This window comes from Osmerus mordax, chromosome 8 (assembly GCF_038355195.1).
Source record: "Osmerus mordax isolate fOsmMor3 chromosome 8, fOsmMor3.pri, whole genome shotgun sequence".
In the NCBI taxonomy this organism is placed as follows: Eukaryota; Metazoa; Chordata; class Actinopteri; order Osmeriformes; family Osmeridae; genus Osmerus; species Osmerus mordax.
In genome coordinates, this window is record NC_090057.1 from 9,197,470 (window position 1) to 9,214,463 (window position 16,994).

Sequence of the window (16,994 nt, forward strand, 5' to 3'; positions counted from 1 at the left end):
TTTCTGAATTAATATGTGACCTCATATACAGTAGATTTTCAGTTCTAGATTGCAACACAGGTTTTCTACAGTACAAACCCAGTAGCCTACAGAGACGTGTGCTGGTGAAGTGAATAGTCAATCTTCCGAATGGTGTGTGTGTGTGGTGTGTGTGTGTGTGGTGTGTGTGTGTGTCAAAGAGGCAGGAGTCACAGATGACGTTGACATACAGGAGTTCACCAGAGAAGACCTCAGCCAGCTGCTTTCTGGCATCAACAACGTTAAACTGAGGAGGAGTATCATGCTGATAACCAAACAGACACAGGCACGTGATCCTTCTGACTGGCCCTGTAGGAGACCTCTGCTGCAGCCTTCAGCAGACTGATGCATGCCCTGTGATGACACAGCCATGGCCGCTTTCAATTAGTTTCCTCTTCATCCACTGCAGGACAAGAAGACTGGGACTTTGTCAAACAGTGAGTCTACAAAGCTGATTCACCCTCCTGATTGCTGCTAAGGTGAGGTTGGTAGAAGGTTTATTTAATGAGTATGCAAGGGAGACCATGTCCCAATACCAACCACACAGCCTCAACCCCCAGCTGTGCCGGTTCCTCAGGGGCAACCTTGCCCTCCTCAGAGAGACAATAGACCAGCTGGGCCAGGTCCAGCTGCTGCTCATGTATCACATACAGCTGCTGGAGACACAAGCTGGTGGAGTGACTAGTACTGGTGAGAACAGAGGAGTGTGAAAGTGAAAGTGACTTGGTGATGTGTGAAGGGTCTGGGGAGTGGCAGCCGGAATGTTCTAACTGTGTCTTGTTATTTTATAGCAGGAGCCGTGGGAGCCCAAGGTATCCCAGGCTGCATCGACACCCTCTCCATACCTCCTACACAATCAAGTTTTTCAAGTTTTTATATTTTGCTGTCATCAACTCCTGGGTTATTCAATGACACTAGGGTTTTCAAGTTGCTGCAGTCCTGTAACATGGTGACAAAGGCTAAAGTGTTGTATGAAGATACATAAGGGACATACCTACATACAAGGTACATGAAATTGATATTGCATAGAGTAGAAGGTCCACTAACTGGTGTGTGTGTGTGTGTAATGCAGCCTCTATCACTTCCCTGAGAGGAGACTTGCTCTCTAATAAAAAAGGAAGAATCCCTTACCATGTGGTTTGTTGACTTCACACACACAGAAAACACAGACACAAGTGAAAGGAAGTTTAGAATCACGTATTTAATATTTTCCTGTTGATCGTCACAACGTGTGGTGAGAATGCCTTTGATTAGAAAATGTAAAACCATCTTTTTTTGTTGTCGTTTCTAATATCGATATAAAGAGACATGTCATTAACAACCCGCAACTAGAAATCTATAGGCACATTATTCATTTGTATGCCAAGAAAGTTATTGTGCATCGTCTTTCCTCAAACGTCCTCGTTTTCCATCCGAGGGAGGCCCACGCTCTCCCTCCTCCATCGCCTGTACAGCTAAGATGATACTCTATGAGGGTCACTGGATAACCCTGGGGTTTGCTACTGCAAAATATACAATAACACAATCAGTCCTTAGAAGTAATCAGTAAGCAGTCTCACAGGCTGGTGTCCTATGCTTATTCTCTGGTGGCTTTCTAATTTGACTACTTTGATACCAACAACCCTTCTTACAAAATGGCACGTCTGAAATGTTCCCAGTGTAGACAGTCAGACCAGACTAAAGCAGTAGATTAGATTTACACTCCCGATTGTCAGACTCCCTTTGCTTACTTCCAGCCAACTTGACACATTCAGACACTAACAAACTGACCGTAGGATCAGTCCTGTGATAAATTGTTAACTGAACAGCTATGGTGTATTAACACGCTCACTCAAAAATGACAAATAAAACATGACATAACCGGAAGAGAGGGATGGAGAGAAAAGGAGAAAAGAGGACAACCCATATACATTCATCACAAGGCTGATTTAGTCTTCTCTCCCTCCAAACACCAGTCCCTCAGAACCTTGATCCCAGCCTTGTGAGCCCTGCCATTGGCTTTGGGCAGTGTCCGTCAGTGTGGGTCAGGCCAGTCATTGGCTGGGCTGGGGCTTTGGGCGGTCCCTCCAGTAGTTGTCATAAGCCTTCTGGAACATGGCTTTGCAGCTGAGCTTAGCATCGAGGCGGGAGCAGATGAGGAATGACCCGCCCATCTTGCGGTGCAGCGAGTAGGTCTCCTCGGGGGGCGGAGTCAACCTCTGCTTCAGCATGACGGGAATGAGATTGTGGATGCGCTCCGTCGTGCTCTGGGCGCCAAAGTGAAACGGCTCCGTGGAGGCGAAGGCCTCGCCCAGGATCATCACCGCATCCACATGGGCATTCTCCATGGACTGCAGGGGGGGGGGGGGGAAGGAGGGTCAGGAGGTGGGGAGTCAGAGTCACAGAGATGGATGGAGATGAGAATGAGAGAGACAAATGAAGGGGAGCGTGCAGAGACAGAAGGACACCTGGGGAGGCAGGTGGTCGGTTGGGAGAGAACGCATATGTGAGTGTGTGTAGGTGAAGGTCAGGGTGGAAAGACAGCTGGGAAGGAGAGAGAGAGATGGGATGGAAGGCTGGGGAAGGAGACAGGAGGGGTGACCAACCTTGGATTCATATCCTGTGAGGAACTTCATCTCTATAGACTTCTTGAGAACCCCCTCTCTGTCTCCCTCCGATGCTGATCTAATGACCTGAGAAAATCGGCACAAAAGATCAAGGGTCACACCGAAGGATCCAGACACAGGTGTACGTTGTGTGGCTCCACTCAGTATGTGGTTCTAGTTGGGTGCCTCTCACCTCAATATAGACGTCGGTGAAGCTTTCATCAAACCCTCTTGTGGCTCCAAAGTCTAACAGTGCCACCTGTCAGAACCACAGCACCGGTTAATAATAACCATAACAGAACAAGTTTCGGGACAGCTGCCTCAGCTGCCCCCACACTATACATAGTCCTGTACTGAATGCAACAGTATTACACTGTACTAATTCTGTATTGTGGCTCTTGTCAAACTCAGCCTCATCTGGCTGGTCGGACCTGTTAACCAATAGAAACATGACGACAGACTCATGTGACATGGTTTTGGAGCTGAACTCACCCTGTGCGTCTGCGGGTCGTAGAAGAAGTTGGACCAGTTGGGGTCCGTCTGCATGTATCTGAACTCAAACAGCTCCCTCAGACACAGAGTCAGGATGTGCTCACAGATCTGAGGGGGGGGGGGGGGGGGGGGGGGGGCAGAGAGAACATTCGTATTCAATAGGAACAGTGTCGCTAAATGTGGCAGAACGTGACCTGTGCTGTTGGTGACAAGTACTGTTTTACACTTTGCAGTTCCACGGCTAGACCAGCAGAGAGCAGCATCCCAGCTTCCGCCACATGTAGAGCTGAGTACAGTTGAATGGATTGTGGCGCCACTTAATTACACAGAACCTACAGAGATACACTTGTGGGCATTGTCCCTGGGGCGGCTATGGTTACACTGGGGGGCAAACGGGGGCAGTACTGGTTAGACTGGGGCAGAGCTGTTCAAACTGGATCAGTGCAGCATCTAAATGGTCTGTGGTGGTTCCTCACCTCGTTCTTCAGCTCTTGGGGCAGTTTCTCGGCCTGGTCCAGTGGGAACCCAGGAACCAGCTCTGTCGTGAGAACAGAGTTGCCGCTCATCTCATCAATGACATCAGGCACATAAAAGAATGGGTGGTCCTTCAGTAGCAGCCTGGAGAACATGTAGAACAAGGAACATGTCGACCACAACACATAGAACATGGCAGCGTTCCAGGGCAAGGTGACAGCTACACTATATGTTCACTCCTTTACATCTGCGTCTGTGTGTGTAACAGGAGATTGGACTCTGGACATAAACCTAATCACTCTCAATCACTGTCCTTATAGTGTTACAGCAAGGAGGGGGGGTCCTTTGAAAACCTACCCCTTCAACTTCAAGCCAAAAACATTCTGCTATTCTTAGACTCTCACTAGAGAGAGAAAGGGGTAGAGTAGCTAGCTAGGCCAATACTGGTAGCTAGCTATACTGTATGACACAAGTATTAAATAGATAGCTACAGTATAACTGGAACTATATCAGGCAGTGTAGATGGCTAATACAAGTAATTATATCTAGCGCAGAAGCTAACTAGTGTAGTAATGGTAGCTATATCAAGTAGAGTGGATATCTAGCTAATACAGGCAGATACTAGCTGATGATTTTATCAAGGATAAAGTTAGTTCAGTTAAGGTAGTAGGCCTATAGGTCATTGTGCTAGGTTAGTTGGGTTGGTATATGTTATTATGCTAGGCTTGTTGGGGTAGTATAGGTCATTGTCCTAGGTTAGTTGGGGTAGTATAGATCATTGTGCTAGACTAGTCAGGGCTATGTTTATTTCCTGGACTCACTTGAACTTCCTGGCACACTGAGCCTCTCTGACGTAGTCGCACTCCAGAGCCAGCTCTCTGCTCATCACCTCGATCAGGTGCTCTGGGAACAGTCCTGGGAAGGGACAAGGTGCTGATGTCTACCTGCTGGGCACAGGCCTGCGTGTGCATGTGTGTGTGTGTGTGTGTGTGTGTGTGTGTGTAAGCATGTGTGTGTGCCGTGATCACCTTCAGGCAGAGCATTGCTCATGCTGAGGACCGTCATCAAGTTGTTGACGTCACTGTTGATGCTCTGGGCCACTCCGGGGTACTGGTTCCACAGGGACCAACAGAACCAGGTCACAACACCACACAGAACCAGAACCGCTTGTCAAAGTCACCACAGACTGAAGTTCATAGCTGCGCTCACAACCTGCCAGAAGGGCTTAAGTGAATGAGATGACATGCCGAGGTCTATATGTGAATATGTCTAAACGACCACTGGAGAGATAAGCCGGTGTGTTTAGCCATTCTACTCTTAGATGGGTTACCGCTGTATAGAGCTGGGGTGACCTACTGCTGGGAAAACTGATCTGATCTCCTAGGCCCAGAGCAGATCCACCCACACAGCCTGCACCAGTATAAACAACATGTTATTATGACCACAAACCCACACAGCAACAGGCTTTCAAGGACCACCGGCCAGCCTGCAGAGCTCTAACTAGATCATGAAAAGTAAACAAAGCTGGCTTGACGTGGAACAGACGAAGGGGCTAACCCTAATCCTGCGCCGTGCTTCAGCAAACACGTTCCCACACAAACACTCCCTGTCATGCACACACACACACACACACACCTGGATCTTCATGGCAACCTCCCGGCCATCCTTCATCTTTGCCAGGTGCACCTGCCCGATGGAGGCCGCGGCAAACGGGCGGTCCTCAAAAGACTCCAGCTTGTCCTTCCAGTTAGGACCCAGGTCACTATTTAGGGCTTTCTACACACACACACACACAGAGTATTTTTCTTGTACCTTCCTCTCATGTAATATCTGGTGCTGGAATGATTTCTCAGTACAGGAGCTTGAGGGACTGTGTGAGAGCAACACTACCTACCGTCATCTGTTTGATGGGCATGAAGTCAGCACTCTGGCGCACACGCTCAAAGATCTTGGCAAGCTGGGGGTTGATGAAAGCATCGTCTGAAACAGGAAAGACGAGGGGCAGTTGTGACCGGTTGATCAACACAGCCCTACATTTCATGTCAATCCGTGTGTGTCTGCCAGTGTGTGTGTGTGTGTGTGTGTGTGTGTGTAGGTGTCTGTGTCTTGTAAGTTGTGAGTTATCTTGTTGTTATGATCAGTGACCTATGCACTTTGTAAAGCTCTCTCTTGGAAGTCGCTTTGGATAAAAGCGTCTGCTAAATGAATAAATGTAAGTGTGTGGGTCAGAGTGTGTGTGTGTGTGTTTATATAAGACAGTGTTTACGTATTCCTGTGGGCTGGTTCCAGCCTGAAGGTCGTGTCTCTGACATGATTCCGGTCTTATTATAAGTGTTGCCATGCCAGGCTGCTCCTGTCAATCAGCGTTCCTCAGCAGAGAGCTGCTATATGTGGCACGTTCCACACGGTTGACATGACAATGGTGGTGAAATGCCAACTCATCGCCCGCTCTACTCTGCTGTGTGCCAGGTCAGGGACACGGCCCTCTCCCTCTCTAGCTGCCCTCCTCTGCCAGTCAGTTGGTTTCTGTGATTGACCTTTACCCTATTCCCCAAGCGACAGCAAGGGAACTTCAGATGCTTGCCAAATCAGTTCAATCCTACTTATAAATGATCTCACCATTACAGCTCTACGTGACAAGGTGACATCGATTCAAGGAGAGTGACAACGGCTCTCCTGCCTTAGTCATGTTAGCCAATAGGCCACCCACATGATAGCAGTGTTAAGTATTCAATAGCATGTCTTGCAGATTACATTACCCCCCTCCTCTCTTCTCGCAAGTCCAGCCCCCAGCCCCAACACATCTCTCCCCTCTCCCCCCCTACTTCTCCTCTCTGCCCCCCCCTACTTCTCCTCTCTGTCCCCCCCCCTACTTCTCCTCTCTGTCCCCCCCCCCCCTACTTCTCCTCTCTGCCCCCCCCTACTTCTCCTCTCTGCCCCCCCCCCCCCCCCCCATCTCTCCCCTCTACCTTATCATCTGTCCCCTCTACACCCCCCCCCCCCCACCCCCCCACACACACACACACACACACACACACACACTCCCTGCGTCTCACCTTGGATGCTAAGCATCTGGCCCAGTTTCAGGGCCGCCCCGCGGACCTTGCACAGCGTTCTGACGATCCGCTCAGCGTTGGCCTCAGAGAGGAAGGGGCTGGTGGAGTCCAGCACCGCATTCTTATCACCTGGAGAGGAAGGAGGGGGATCAAGGTGGGAACATAGAGGGGGGGAAAGAGGGGGAGAAGGGCAATAAAATGGGGGGGGGAGGCGAGAGAGGAAGATAGCTCTGTCTGTTTACTCTCTGGTCTGCTCTATTGGACCAAGGGACAGTCCACCGAACTGAAGATAGTTTTCTTTTGAACCCATTTGGCTGTGTGAGCATATATTGTGTGTTCTTGCTGCTTGGCAAGTTTGTGTCTGAGACCTATCATGAGGCCAGACAGGACAGGCCAGGCTCGGAGCATTGTGGGTATTACAATGTGTGTCAGTGGGGCATGTTGTGACATCACTGGCCAGGCGTATTTGCCAGCTTTAAGAGCAGAAGGAGATTAACCATGGCATATGGAGCACCGCCTACTCTACAGGTAGTTACCACAGTAGGTCATCCCAACTGTCAAGGTCTCCAGTCCAACCTGAAGCTCCTGTGGTCCTTATTTCCCTGGTCCTCCACTACCAACATTTCCATTTCCCCAGTCCTCTAGTCCTCCCGTCCCCCTCCAGCCTGGCTACAATCTAACGTGAAAACAGTCTGGGAGCAAGTCCCGCTCCTGCTTTCCTTGTGTTACTTTCATGTTAGCGTGTATTTTATGTGTACGTGCGTGTTCAGTGAGCATGCATGCAGAGAGTAATGTCAAACATATACCAGTTTCCTGTGTGGACAGGAAGCTGGGTCATGTGTAACAGTTACCGTTTCTCTCACTTGGCCTCATGCTCTTCTTGGCCACTTCAGCCAGAGCCCCGAACCCCAGTCCTACCGCAAGACCTGCACAACAACAACAACAACATAGACAATAACACTATTAACAACAAACCCAACTAGCCCTGATCACAGTTTACATTCTATCGGAGAGGGGGGGATGTACAGTTCAGTGTTTGAATCTTCTAGGCATGGACAGACAGTTATCATGTGTGAGGGGCTGAGTGCTGACAGATAGTGAACAGATTATGTCCTGCTCTCTCTGTAGTTGAAGGACCAGATTTTGTCCTAATGTTCCGGTAGCTGTGGAGTCAAAGGTCAAAGCTACAGAGCAGGAATGGTGAATAGAGCTGGGAAACGCCACTTGTTCCGACCTTTCTAGTTTATAACTCCAGTTATGAAACTGATGATGGTTATACACACACACACATACACCACCACCCTATTAATCTGGATATATGGAATCCTGGCAATGTACAAATTCATAGTATTCAATAAGATGCATTTGTTATTTTAGATGAAAAGGTGAAGTTAATCTCTTCCGTCTCCCTCTCCCCCCCCCCCCCCCTTTTCTCTCTGGTAGGAGGGCCAGTATTCAGATCTTGGCCTTGATTAAAACGGCATCAAACAAAATGCAAAGTTTCCCGCAGCACTTTTCAGTGAAGGCGGCCGCCTAAGCAACACACGCCTGCCGCCCAACGTCGTCAAAAACACATTTTTATTTTATTTTTATAGCGATATCCGCCGTGTTACTCTGTCCTGTTTTCTCCCTTCCATTCCAAAACACCAGACTCCCTTCTCTGCAGAACGCCCCCCGGTCTGACGGCAAACCCCACCCTACCACCTTAACTAACACATTTTCTGTGGGAAACCCTGCAAGAGGTTATGGTGGGAGAGACACTCCTAATAAAGTCATCTTGTTTAGCTTGAACCAGCCAGCTGGCGTTCTGGCTGTATTCATACACAGGACCTGTGGAAGGTGAAGAATGAGCATGTAACAGAGAGGAGAGAAAATGGAGAGCAACTTCATCCTCTTATAAGGATCAGCCTCACAAAGAGCTGACACATTCTATGCCGCCATCAGGATTGACCAGGGGAAAGAGTTAACACAGTCTCGAATGCTGAAAAGAACACACTCTAGAACACGGAGAAAACCTCACGTTTCAATGCTGAATATAGAACTTTCTAGAACACTGATAACGTCTACAGACGAATCACCAGTTGTTACAATCACTATCTAGAACAATGTAATAACCGCCTGTAATGCTGCAGTGTATCGTTCCATCTGCGCTGGGGTTGAGGGGTAAAACAACAACAAGCTGTGGCAGAGTTCTCTCTCTCTCTCCAGAGCCCTGCGAGCCAGAGTCTTGCATAACGGTGGCGTTATGTAATCCAACGCTCTCTCCCCCACTTGCAGAAGCACGGTGCTCACTGAGAAGTGGGGGACATGAGAGACAGCCGAGTGAGAGATAGAGAAAGGGCAGAGAGAGAGACCGGAGAGAGAGAACAGAGATAGGAAGGGTGAGAGAAGAGATTAGAGCAGAGAGAGGCGATATGAATGGAGAGTAGAGAGAGAGACACACCCTTAAGGGGATAGGAACAGAAGAGTATGAATAAACATTAACAGGCTGCCAATGTTAGAGGCCAGCGGCAGACATCCACCACAACAACCTAGGTGAGACCCAGTTAATTATTAAATTACCCAAACACTAACCCCAGCCCTAGCAATAACCCTAGCTCTAACCACAGCACTAACCCCAGCCCTAGCAATAACCATAGCTCTAACCACAGCACTAACCCCAGCCCTATCAATAACCCTAGCTCTAACCCTGTGACGGCCTGCTGCACCCTATATGATTTGTGGACCAGACTGACTCTACATGCAGCTCACAAAAGGTCACACTGACCGTTCTTCACAAACATACACACACACAAACCTTCCTACTACACCCAGCAAGTCAAAGACTCATGTTAGGACAAAAGCAGAGACAGCATGCCACCAGTAAGCCGTCAGATATCATGTTTCAGGACCAGATCAGTATGTGACCGGAGAGTCACATACAGGCAGCCTGATTAGAGATCTGCCGAGACAGCGTTTCGGTGAGCCTCGCAGAACAACATGGAGGTGCTACATTCACTGAAACACCACCTGTACCACCTCACACATCATCGCTAGGTGACACGACAAGGCCCCGACAACACACAGCAGGGGTGGGGGGGATGGGGGGGGCGCGATGACGCATATCCTGTTAGCTGCGATTACAGCAACAGGGTATCCGGCGGGTACCTTGAGATCAAAGTGAGAGGGCTGAACCAGCCAATGACGGCACAGCAACTTCCCCTCAGCAGCCAGAGGATCCACCTTCCCACTCCACCTCTAATTCCGCACATAACTCTGCAGGTGCCTGCATGTTTGTGAGTGGATGTTGACAAGAGGGAAGGAGCTTTAAAATGTTGGTGCGTGTTTTGTTTATTACTGAGTGCAGATGGTGACCCTAATCAAACCAGAGAGGGAACAGAGGTCAGCTGGTCAAGAGTCAGAAAGCTGGCAGAGGTTGCCTCATAATCCCTTCCATCACACACAAGCTTCCTTCTGTACAAACACTGCGCTTCTGTACTAACCCCCTATACTGACTCTGTACCAACTCAAACCCCCAGTGCTTACAATCTGTACCAACACTAAACCTCTGTACTAACCCTACGTACTAACTCTAACCCACTTCCACTCCATAGCAGAAGGTGCCTAATCCAGCAATATCAGCAGCACTGATTAACCTTCAGCATCAATCTGCCCTACTTTAACTCTCCGCCAAAACACACACACACACACACACACACATACACAAATGTATCTCCCTGCTGTTCAGATTTCAGGGTTGTTCAGAGTGTACCGGGTTTGATAGAGAAGCATAGTGGGCATGGGTGGGGTGTTGCTTAACAACATGGACGGACCGTCATCAGATGTGCTTTGTTCACATTCTCAGTCAGCCCCCCAGGCCTGTCTCGTCTCCACGCAGTCTCCACCAGACTGACAGAGCCTGATAAATAACCCTCACCTCCAAAGTTGGCCAGTCTTCCTAGCCTGGTCACTGGCACCTTCCTCTCTCTGGCTCTCTCACTCAGCTGGTCCATGGAGAGAGCGAGGTGGACAGAGGACGTGAGGGAGAGGAAGAGATGGAGAAAGGGAGGAGGGGGAGAAGCAGAGAAAGAGAGGGAGAAGGAGAGGGGGAGACAGGGAGGTAGAGAGGGAGAGAAAGAGAGAAAGGGAAGAGATGGTATGAGGGCAAAACAACAAACCATTAGTGGGTTTGTGCTCCACGAGTGTGGGTGTGTTCATGAGTGTGTTCTCCATGAGTGTGGGTGTGTTCATGAGTGTGGGTGTGTTCTCCATGAGTGTGGGTGTGTTCATGAGTGTGGGTGTGTTCATGAGTGTGGGTGTGTTCTCCATGAGTGTGGGTGTGTGCTCCATGAATGGGTGCGTGGTGAGTGTGTGTGTACCATTTGTTTGTGTGGCTTGTTGTCTTTCCTCTTGGCCTCGCGAGCCTTTTCTACGTCCTCTGCAGTGAGCCCTCCCACAGAGGGGTGGTCCTGGTGGTAGGACCTCAGCTGTCCAACAAACTGCCTGTTCAAATGGTAGGCTCGGGTCTGTCCATAAAACTTTCTGTCTAAATGGAAGGAGCGGGTTGGAGGGGTGAACTGCTTGCTGGGATCCTTGTAACCCTCAAACAGAGACTTTCCTTGGGCGTGGCCTGTTGCTGCGCTGGTTGTGCCATGCCCACTTCCTGCTTCCTCTGGGAAGCCTGCCTCTTCTTCCCGGAAGCTTCCGTGTTCGGAGGAGTTGACACCCGCCTCCTCGGTGCTGAAATCGTAGCTCGAGTCTATTCCCGTGTCTGGGGAGCTCTGCTGCTGACCGCTAAACTCCTGGACGACGACAGACAGGATGCTTAGTTACATCACTTCCTGACGTGGCAGACTGACAGCAGAGAGCCCTTCCGCTTCCCCTTCCTCCTTACCTGCATCTTCATCATGGCAGCAGAGAGCCCCTGCTCCGCGCTCATCTGGATGCTCTGGGCTGCCGCCTGCAGCCCCTCGCCCCCGGCTCCTGCCCGCAGGGTGCTGGCCTGGGTCTCCAGGACCGCCTGGCTCAGCTTGGCCAGACCACGCATTAGCAACATCACGTCACCGGCTGCCGCCATGCCCACACACACTCACACACACACTGGAGGGACCAGGGGAAGGTGGGGGGGGAAAAAACAAGGCAAGAATTAGAGAAGTGTAGTCTTCACAAAGATTAGTCAATGAGAGAGCCAGGGGGTTATGGCTACTGCCAGCATCCTGGAAGCTGATTGGTTGGCTGATGGATTGGATTGCAAGGAGCTACACAGACACACCGCAAACCTGCTGATAACCTGAGTGTGTTTGTTCAGGCTTAACAAATGGTAACCAGTCATTGTAGAGGTTATGCATGTGTTCACCCTGACACGTACAGTAGTGAAAACAAGAACCAGTGATTCGAAGCTTGTAGACCGGAGATAAGTTTTAGACCAGATCCACTCAGGTGTTAGACCATTTCCACCAAGAGAAATAAAGCCCAATTCTGTGGACATGAGAATGCTCAGTTTGTTCACTTTACCACAATACACAATACAAACCAGGCTGTTCTCCTCTGATGATTCCACATGAGCCTATGACTAAAACAAAACTTCCAAAATGTTTTGCTCTCAAGGTTGCCTCGTTCCCTCTAGTCAGACTGGATGGAAACAATGTCCCAACAAGAATACACAAACACATTCATACACACACACACACACACAAATGTCTCTGCTCTAGATAAATCTTCCAAGATGCCTTGCTGTCTAATAATACCCCAGCCCAGCTGCTTCTTCCTCCGGCCTATGAAAGCTCCTCTGCCCTGGCTGGAACACTCGAAGAACAGAGGAAGTTGAAGAACACACTGTCAGAGTTCCCAACAGACGGGTGCGATAACGATTTGCGTGAGTCAGTGTGCATCAGTGTGTGTCGAGGGGTCTGATTGGTGACGAGGCGAGTACACGAGAGTCTCGTTAGTAAGCATGTGACGCATGTGACACTGGCTCAGTGAGTCAGGAACCTGACTTCTGCTTCTCTCAAGGGAGCTACAGGAACCTCCCTCCCTTGAGACATGCAGTGTTCAGTGGTCTGGTGAGAAGCAACACAGTGCTAACAGCAGTCCACTCTACTCTAAACACCCGTAGTCCAGCTCACCAGAGGAGAACTGACCCTGACACAGTAACACATATCCCCGCTGATCAAGGTTTAACAGGGTTAGGCAGTGTTAGGGTTACAGTGGGCACCTGTGGATAAATCAGATAACAGGCTCATTTAAATCAGACTTTTCAGGTGTTACCTTAAGATGCACCTTATGTTCTAGAACACACATCAGAACACTGCCACCCTTTTAAAAGGTCATCTCTTTAAAATCTGATATTTTCCCAGACATTTGACAGAGAAAGAGGTTATTCTTATCTAGGCCTATACAAAATAATACAAACAGCTTCAAACTACAGACCCAGCCAGACTACAGACCCAGCCAGACTATAGAACCTGCCAGACTACAGGACCAGCCAGACAACAAACCCAGCCAGTCTTAAAATACTTTTTAAAACGTTAAAAGACTGTAAAATATCCTAGGGCCTGTATCTGAGGCTGTATGTGTGGCTCACCAGTCACCATCTACACAGAGAGAGTACTGTGTTTTGACTGTAGTGGGGTGGAAACATGACAACATTCCTGATGCTGTGTGGGTGACAGCAAGCCTCGACACAACTCTCTGGACCAATAGGATGAGTTGTTGCTCAGGCACTAAAACAAATCTTGCAGGTATTTACTGTTAGGTGTGGTCCAGCAGAAACAAAGAAAACAACTCTATAAAAGGTGTTGCTATCTACCATTCTCCACTCTCGAGCCCTCACCCACACACGGACAGCAATCACAGGGCCTTCTGATAAGGGTGAAACACAAGTGAGCTGTTGGTCTGACCGTGTTTTGGGCAAAGAAAAAAGGCTAACATAACATGGCAAAACACACACGAACATGCCAAGTTAAGGATTATGAAATGCATTGAGTAACTTCTCGTTTTGACAGAGAGGAAGGGAGGGATCTATAGGCTAGATCAGTTGACCTACAACTTGAGGTAACAAGCAATTCTGTCACTACCATAACTGACACCGTAGAGCAGGGAGTGTCAGAAAGTAAATTTGTTGCGCCATATGGCTTCCAAATATTTTGTAAGGCATTTGTTGGCGGGCCAAAACGTCCATAAAGGCTAACTAAAAAAATACTGTGTGGCAAGTAGGAGCAGCCTATTCTGTATCAAAAATATTTGTTATACTTTTATGAACTTCAAAGCCCACACACAACCTTGACCCCAGTCAGGCATTTAATGGTTGAATTATTCTGAAGCTTGGCAGTGTTGACAGTGTCTTCACAGGACGAAATCAGGCCGAGCAGAGAAATATAATGCACTGCTAGCGAGTGCTCAGAAGTACTCTGTGAAGCTTGTTTAGTTAAGGCACGAGCAGCAGGCATAGGCCTAAACATCATCATGAAATTGAACCTGCAGTGAGGGGAAACCCCCACATTTACATTTACATTTAGTCATTTAGCAGACGCTCTTATCCAGAGCGACTTACAGTAAGTACAGGGACATTCCCCCCGAGGCAAGTAAAGTGAAGTGCCTTGCCCAAGGACACAACGTCATTTGGCACGGCCGGGAATCGAACTGGCAACCTTCAGATTACTAGCCCGACTCCCTCACCGCTCAGCCACCTGACTCCCTCACATAAAAATAGAAGGAATGCCCCAGTCTCCCTGCTTCCTCAAAGACTTGCGTTTATAAAAAATAAATACATAGCTTGCAGTAGTAGTTAGCTAGCTGTTATTGAGAGAAAATGTACAACATTTTGATGACCTAAGATCATCATAATAATAATCTGTTACTGGGGCGCCGGTTCTGAATTGGGGGTGGCATGTTGCCTACATCTGCCCTAGAGACAACCCTGTAAACAGGCATACAGCAGACAGCCTAACCCACTCCTGACCCTAACCCAGTCCTTGGCCTGACCTTGGCCAAGAACACCCTTAACTGATGGACAGCCAGATAGCCTGACACTAGGCTATGCGTCAACAAGACGGGCATGCCATTTCCCGCTGCTCATACCATCTCCAACATCTTACTCAAGTCCCCCCCTCCCTTCCCTCTCACCTTCATTCTTTGACCCTCTTCGACACTGCCCTCCTCCGTCCACTCTCTCCTTTACCCACCTTCTCCCTCCCTCACTCCTTTCCTGCCTCCCTCCCTACCACATCAACAGATTTCCTCCAAGTGACAGCGAATGATTAACCACCAAGTAGGTCACTGTTGTTTCTGTAGGGTCACATTCATGAAAATCACAGCAAGCTATCAACTGTAATTAGACTCTATTGACCTTCCCTATCACACCTCACATGTTGGTTCCCTAGTGGGCCTAGTATCCTACAATGTCATACAATGCAACCATGCATGCTCGTGTCCAAGTGGGCAGCTTTGAGTAACTAGTTAATAAGAAAGCATGGCTTTGAACTAGTGCACTGCAACATGTATTTGCATTGACCCTGTCACAGTAGCCTATAATGCGACATCATTCACAAGTTGTGACGTAGTATGGGACTACTATGCTAACACATGCATATTGCAAACCTGTACGGCTACTGTATCCATATATTCATTTTGGGGTAGACAGGACAGTTTGTCGCACAGCTGCTGGCTGGGGAATGTTGTTTACGGGCAGGACAACCATGCTACCACCCGTCTCTTTTCTCCCTTTGCCCCCTCTCTTTCTGCCACTTCTCTCGTTCTAACACCCCTCTCTCCTTATGCTCTACTCCGACCCTCTGGTAGAACCATACTCCGAATGGAAAATGAACCGATTCTGTCGTCAAACAATATTCGAGTTTAAGATCAGACAGTTTGCTTTACATTGCACTACAATGAATTGACCGCACCAAGTAGAGTAGCATCTCTCAAAATGAATAACGCATGGTCTTATGTTTGATCCATGCACATGACAGCAACGTAACTAATCTTATGTACCCTCCTACTTGTTAACATGAGATAACAATCGAGTTACCAGACAGCCGATAAAAAGGCACGTTTGTTCGGTCGTTGAAATGTCATACTAGTACTACTAGACAATGTCCATGTATCAACGTGTTGGTTAGACTAGCTAGCCCAGTTATCTAAACATCGCTAGCAATGAGCGTTTCTCGGGTAGATTGCTTTGCCTAGCACACCTCTGCTTATTCAAAGTGTTGTCTAAATCAGACAAAAAAACTTGTATCGCTACAAAGAGTAATGATAAAGAAAAGTACACACTTACCACTCGAATTTGCAAGTACGTAATTGCCCTTCCAGTGTTGCTGCCTTGCTCTTGAGACAACTCGTCTGATCACCATGAGGTCAACTATGTTTACCAACTGTGCAGAGAGTTGGAAGCTGTCAGCCCGCCCACAGGACGCTCCATTGGATGAGACTTTGACAGATGGGCGTCAACTTGGAGGGGTGGTGGCTGTTCGGCGGTAGCTCGTTGGCTCGTCTCAAACGATCTCAGAAACCTTAAGGAGGGGTTATGCCTAATCAACTGAAAAACATTTGCTGATTGTAGTGAAACTATTCAGTTAGCCTATGCTTCAGTCTACACCGCCTAGCAGCAGATAATAAAACAAATCGATTTCATTGTGGGATACAGATTAAGCTAAAGACGTAACAAGACCGACAGGCATATGGCATACTCGGGATTATTCGTCTACTTTACATATTATCTATCACCGCCACCTGCTGGTTTCATTGTAAACCCGAATGACATGCCATACCAGCTGTAGACAGTAGATGGGCCACATGTACTGGGAGTGTGCTGACCAGTGCTCAGTTCAACACCACGACCGTCTCTAACTGAGAAGTATGTGCAACAGCCAGTTAAAGCAGGAGCATCTAAACTGTGACTGCTATAGTCCTTAGCCAAGAGGAAGACTCAGCCTTCCCCTTTAGCGGGCCAGTAACAGACAGGCAATCTAGACAGGCAGTTCTGGTCTGGAGACCAGTGAAAGACAGGTAAACCTGGCTTAGGACCAGTAACAGACAGACAGGTCAAGTCTAATACAAGTAACTTATAGTTAGGTCTGGTCTAAGACCAGTAACTTATAGTTAGGTCTGGCCTAAGACCAGTAACACTCATGAAGGTCTGGTCTAGGACCAGTAACAGTCAGTTAGATCTGATCTAGAACCAGTAACAGACAGACAGGTCTAGTCTAAGACAAGTAACTTATAGTTAGGTCTGGTCTAAGACCAGTAACTTATAATTACGTCTGGTCTAAGACCAGTAACAGTCAGTTAGATCTGATCTAGAACCAGTAACAGACAGACAGGTCTAGTCTAAGACAAGTAACTTATAGTTAGGTCTGGTCTAATACAAGTAACTTATAGTTAGGTCTGG

General features: G+C 48.4%; 1 protein-coding gene across 2 annotated transcripts; it reads right to left on the reverse strand.

Annotated features, from left to right (window-relative positions):
• Window positions 1-1,200: 1,200 nt before the first annotated feature.
• Window positions 1,201-15,953, reverse strand: coq8aa (coenzyme Q8A, genome duplicate a). 2 transcript variants are annotated; one of them, XM_067241471.1, is made up of 15 exons: window positions 15,882-15,953; window positions 11,499-11,704; window positions 10,984-11,406; window positions 10,542-10,608; window positions 7,477-7,551; window positions 6,626-6,754; window positions 5,464-5,549; window positions 5,205-5,345; window positions 4,598-4,679; window positions 4,391-4,484; window positions 3,572-3,713; window positions 3,096-3,203; window positions 2,797-2,862; window positions 2,604-2,690; window positions 1,201-2,348 (listed from the first exon to the last, which is right to left on the reverse strand). In XM_067241471.1, the coding sequence occupies exons 2-15, from the start codon at window positions 11,679-11,681 to the stop codon at window positions 2,052-2,054; spliced, it is 1,980 nt and encodes a 659-aa protein (XP_067097572.1). In that variant the 5' UTR covers window positions 11,682-11,704; window positions 15,882-15,953; the 3' UTR covers window positions 1,201-2,051. The 2 variants fall into 2 exon arrangements, with proteins under 2 accessions (XP_067097572.1, XP_067097573.1); XM_067241472.1 differs by having other exon boundaries at window positions 7,489-7,551; window positions 15,882-15,940.
• Between the last annotated feature and the right edge of the window lie 1,041 nt (window positions 15,954-16,994).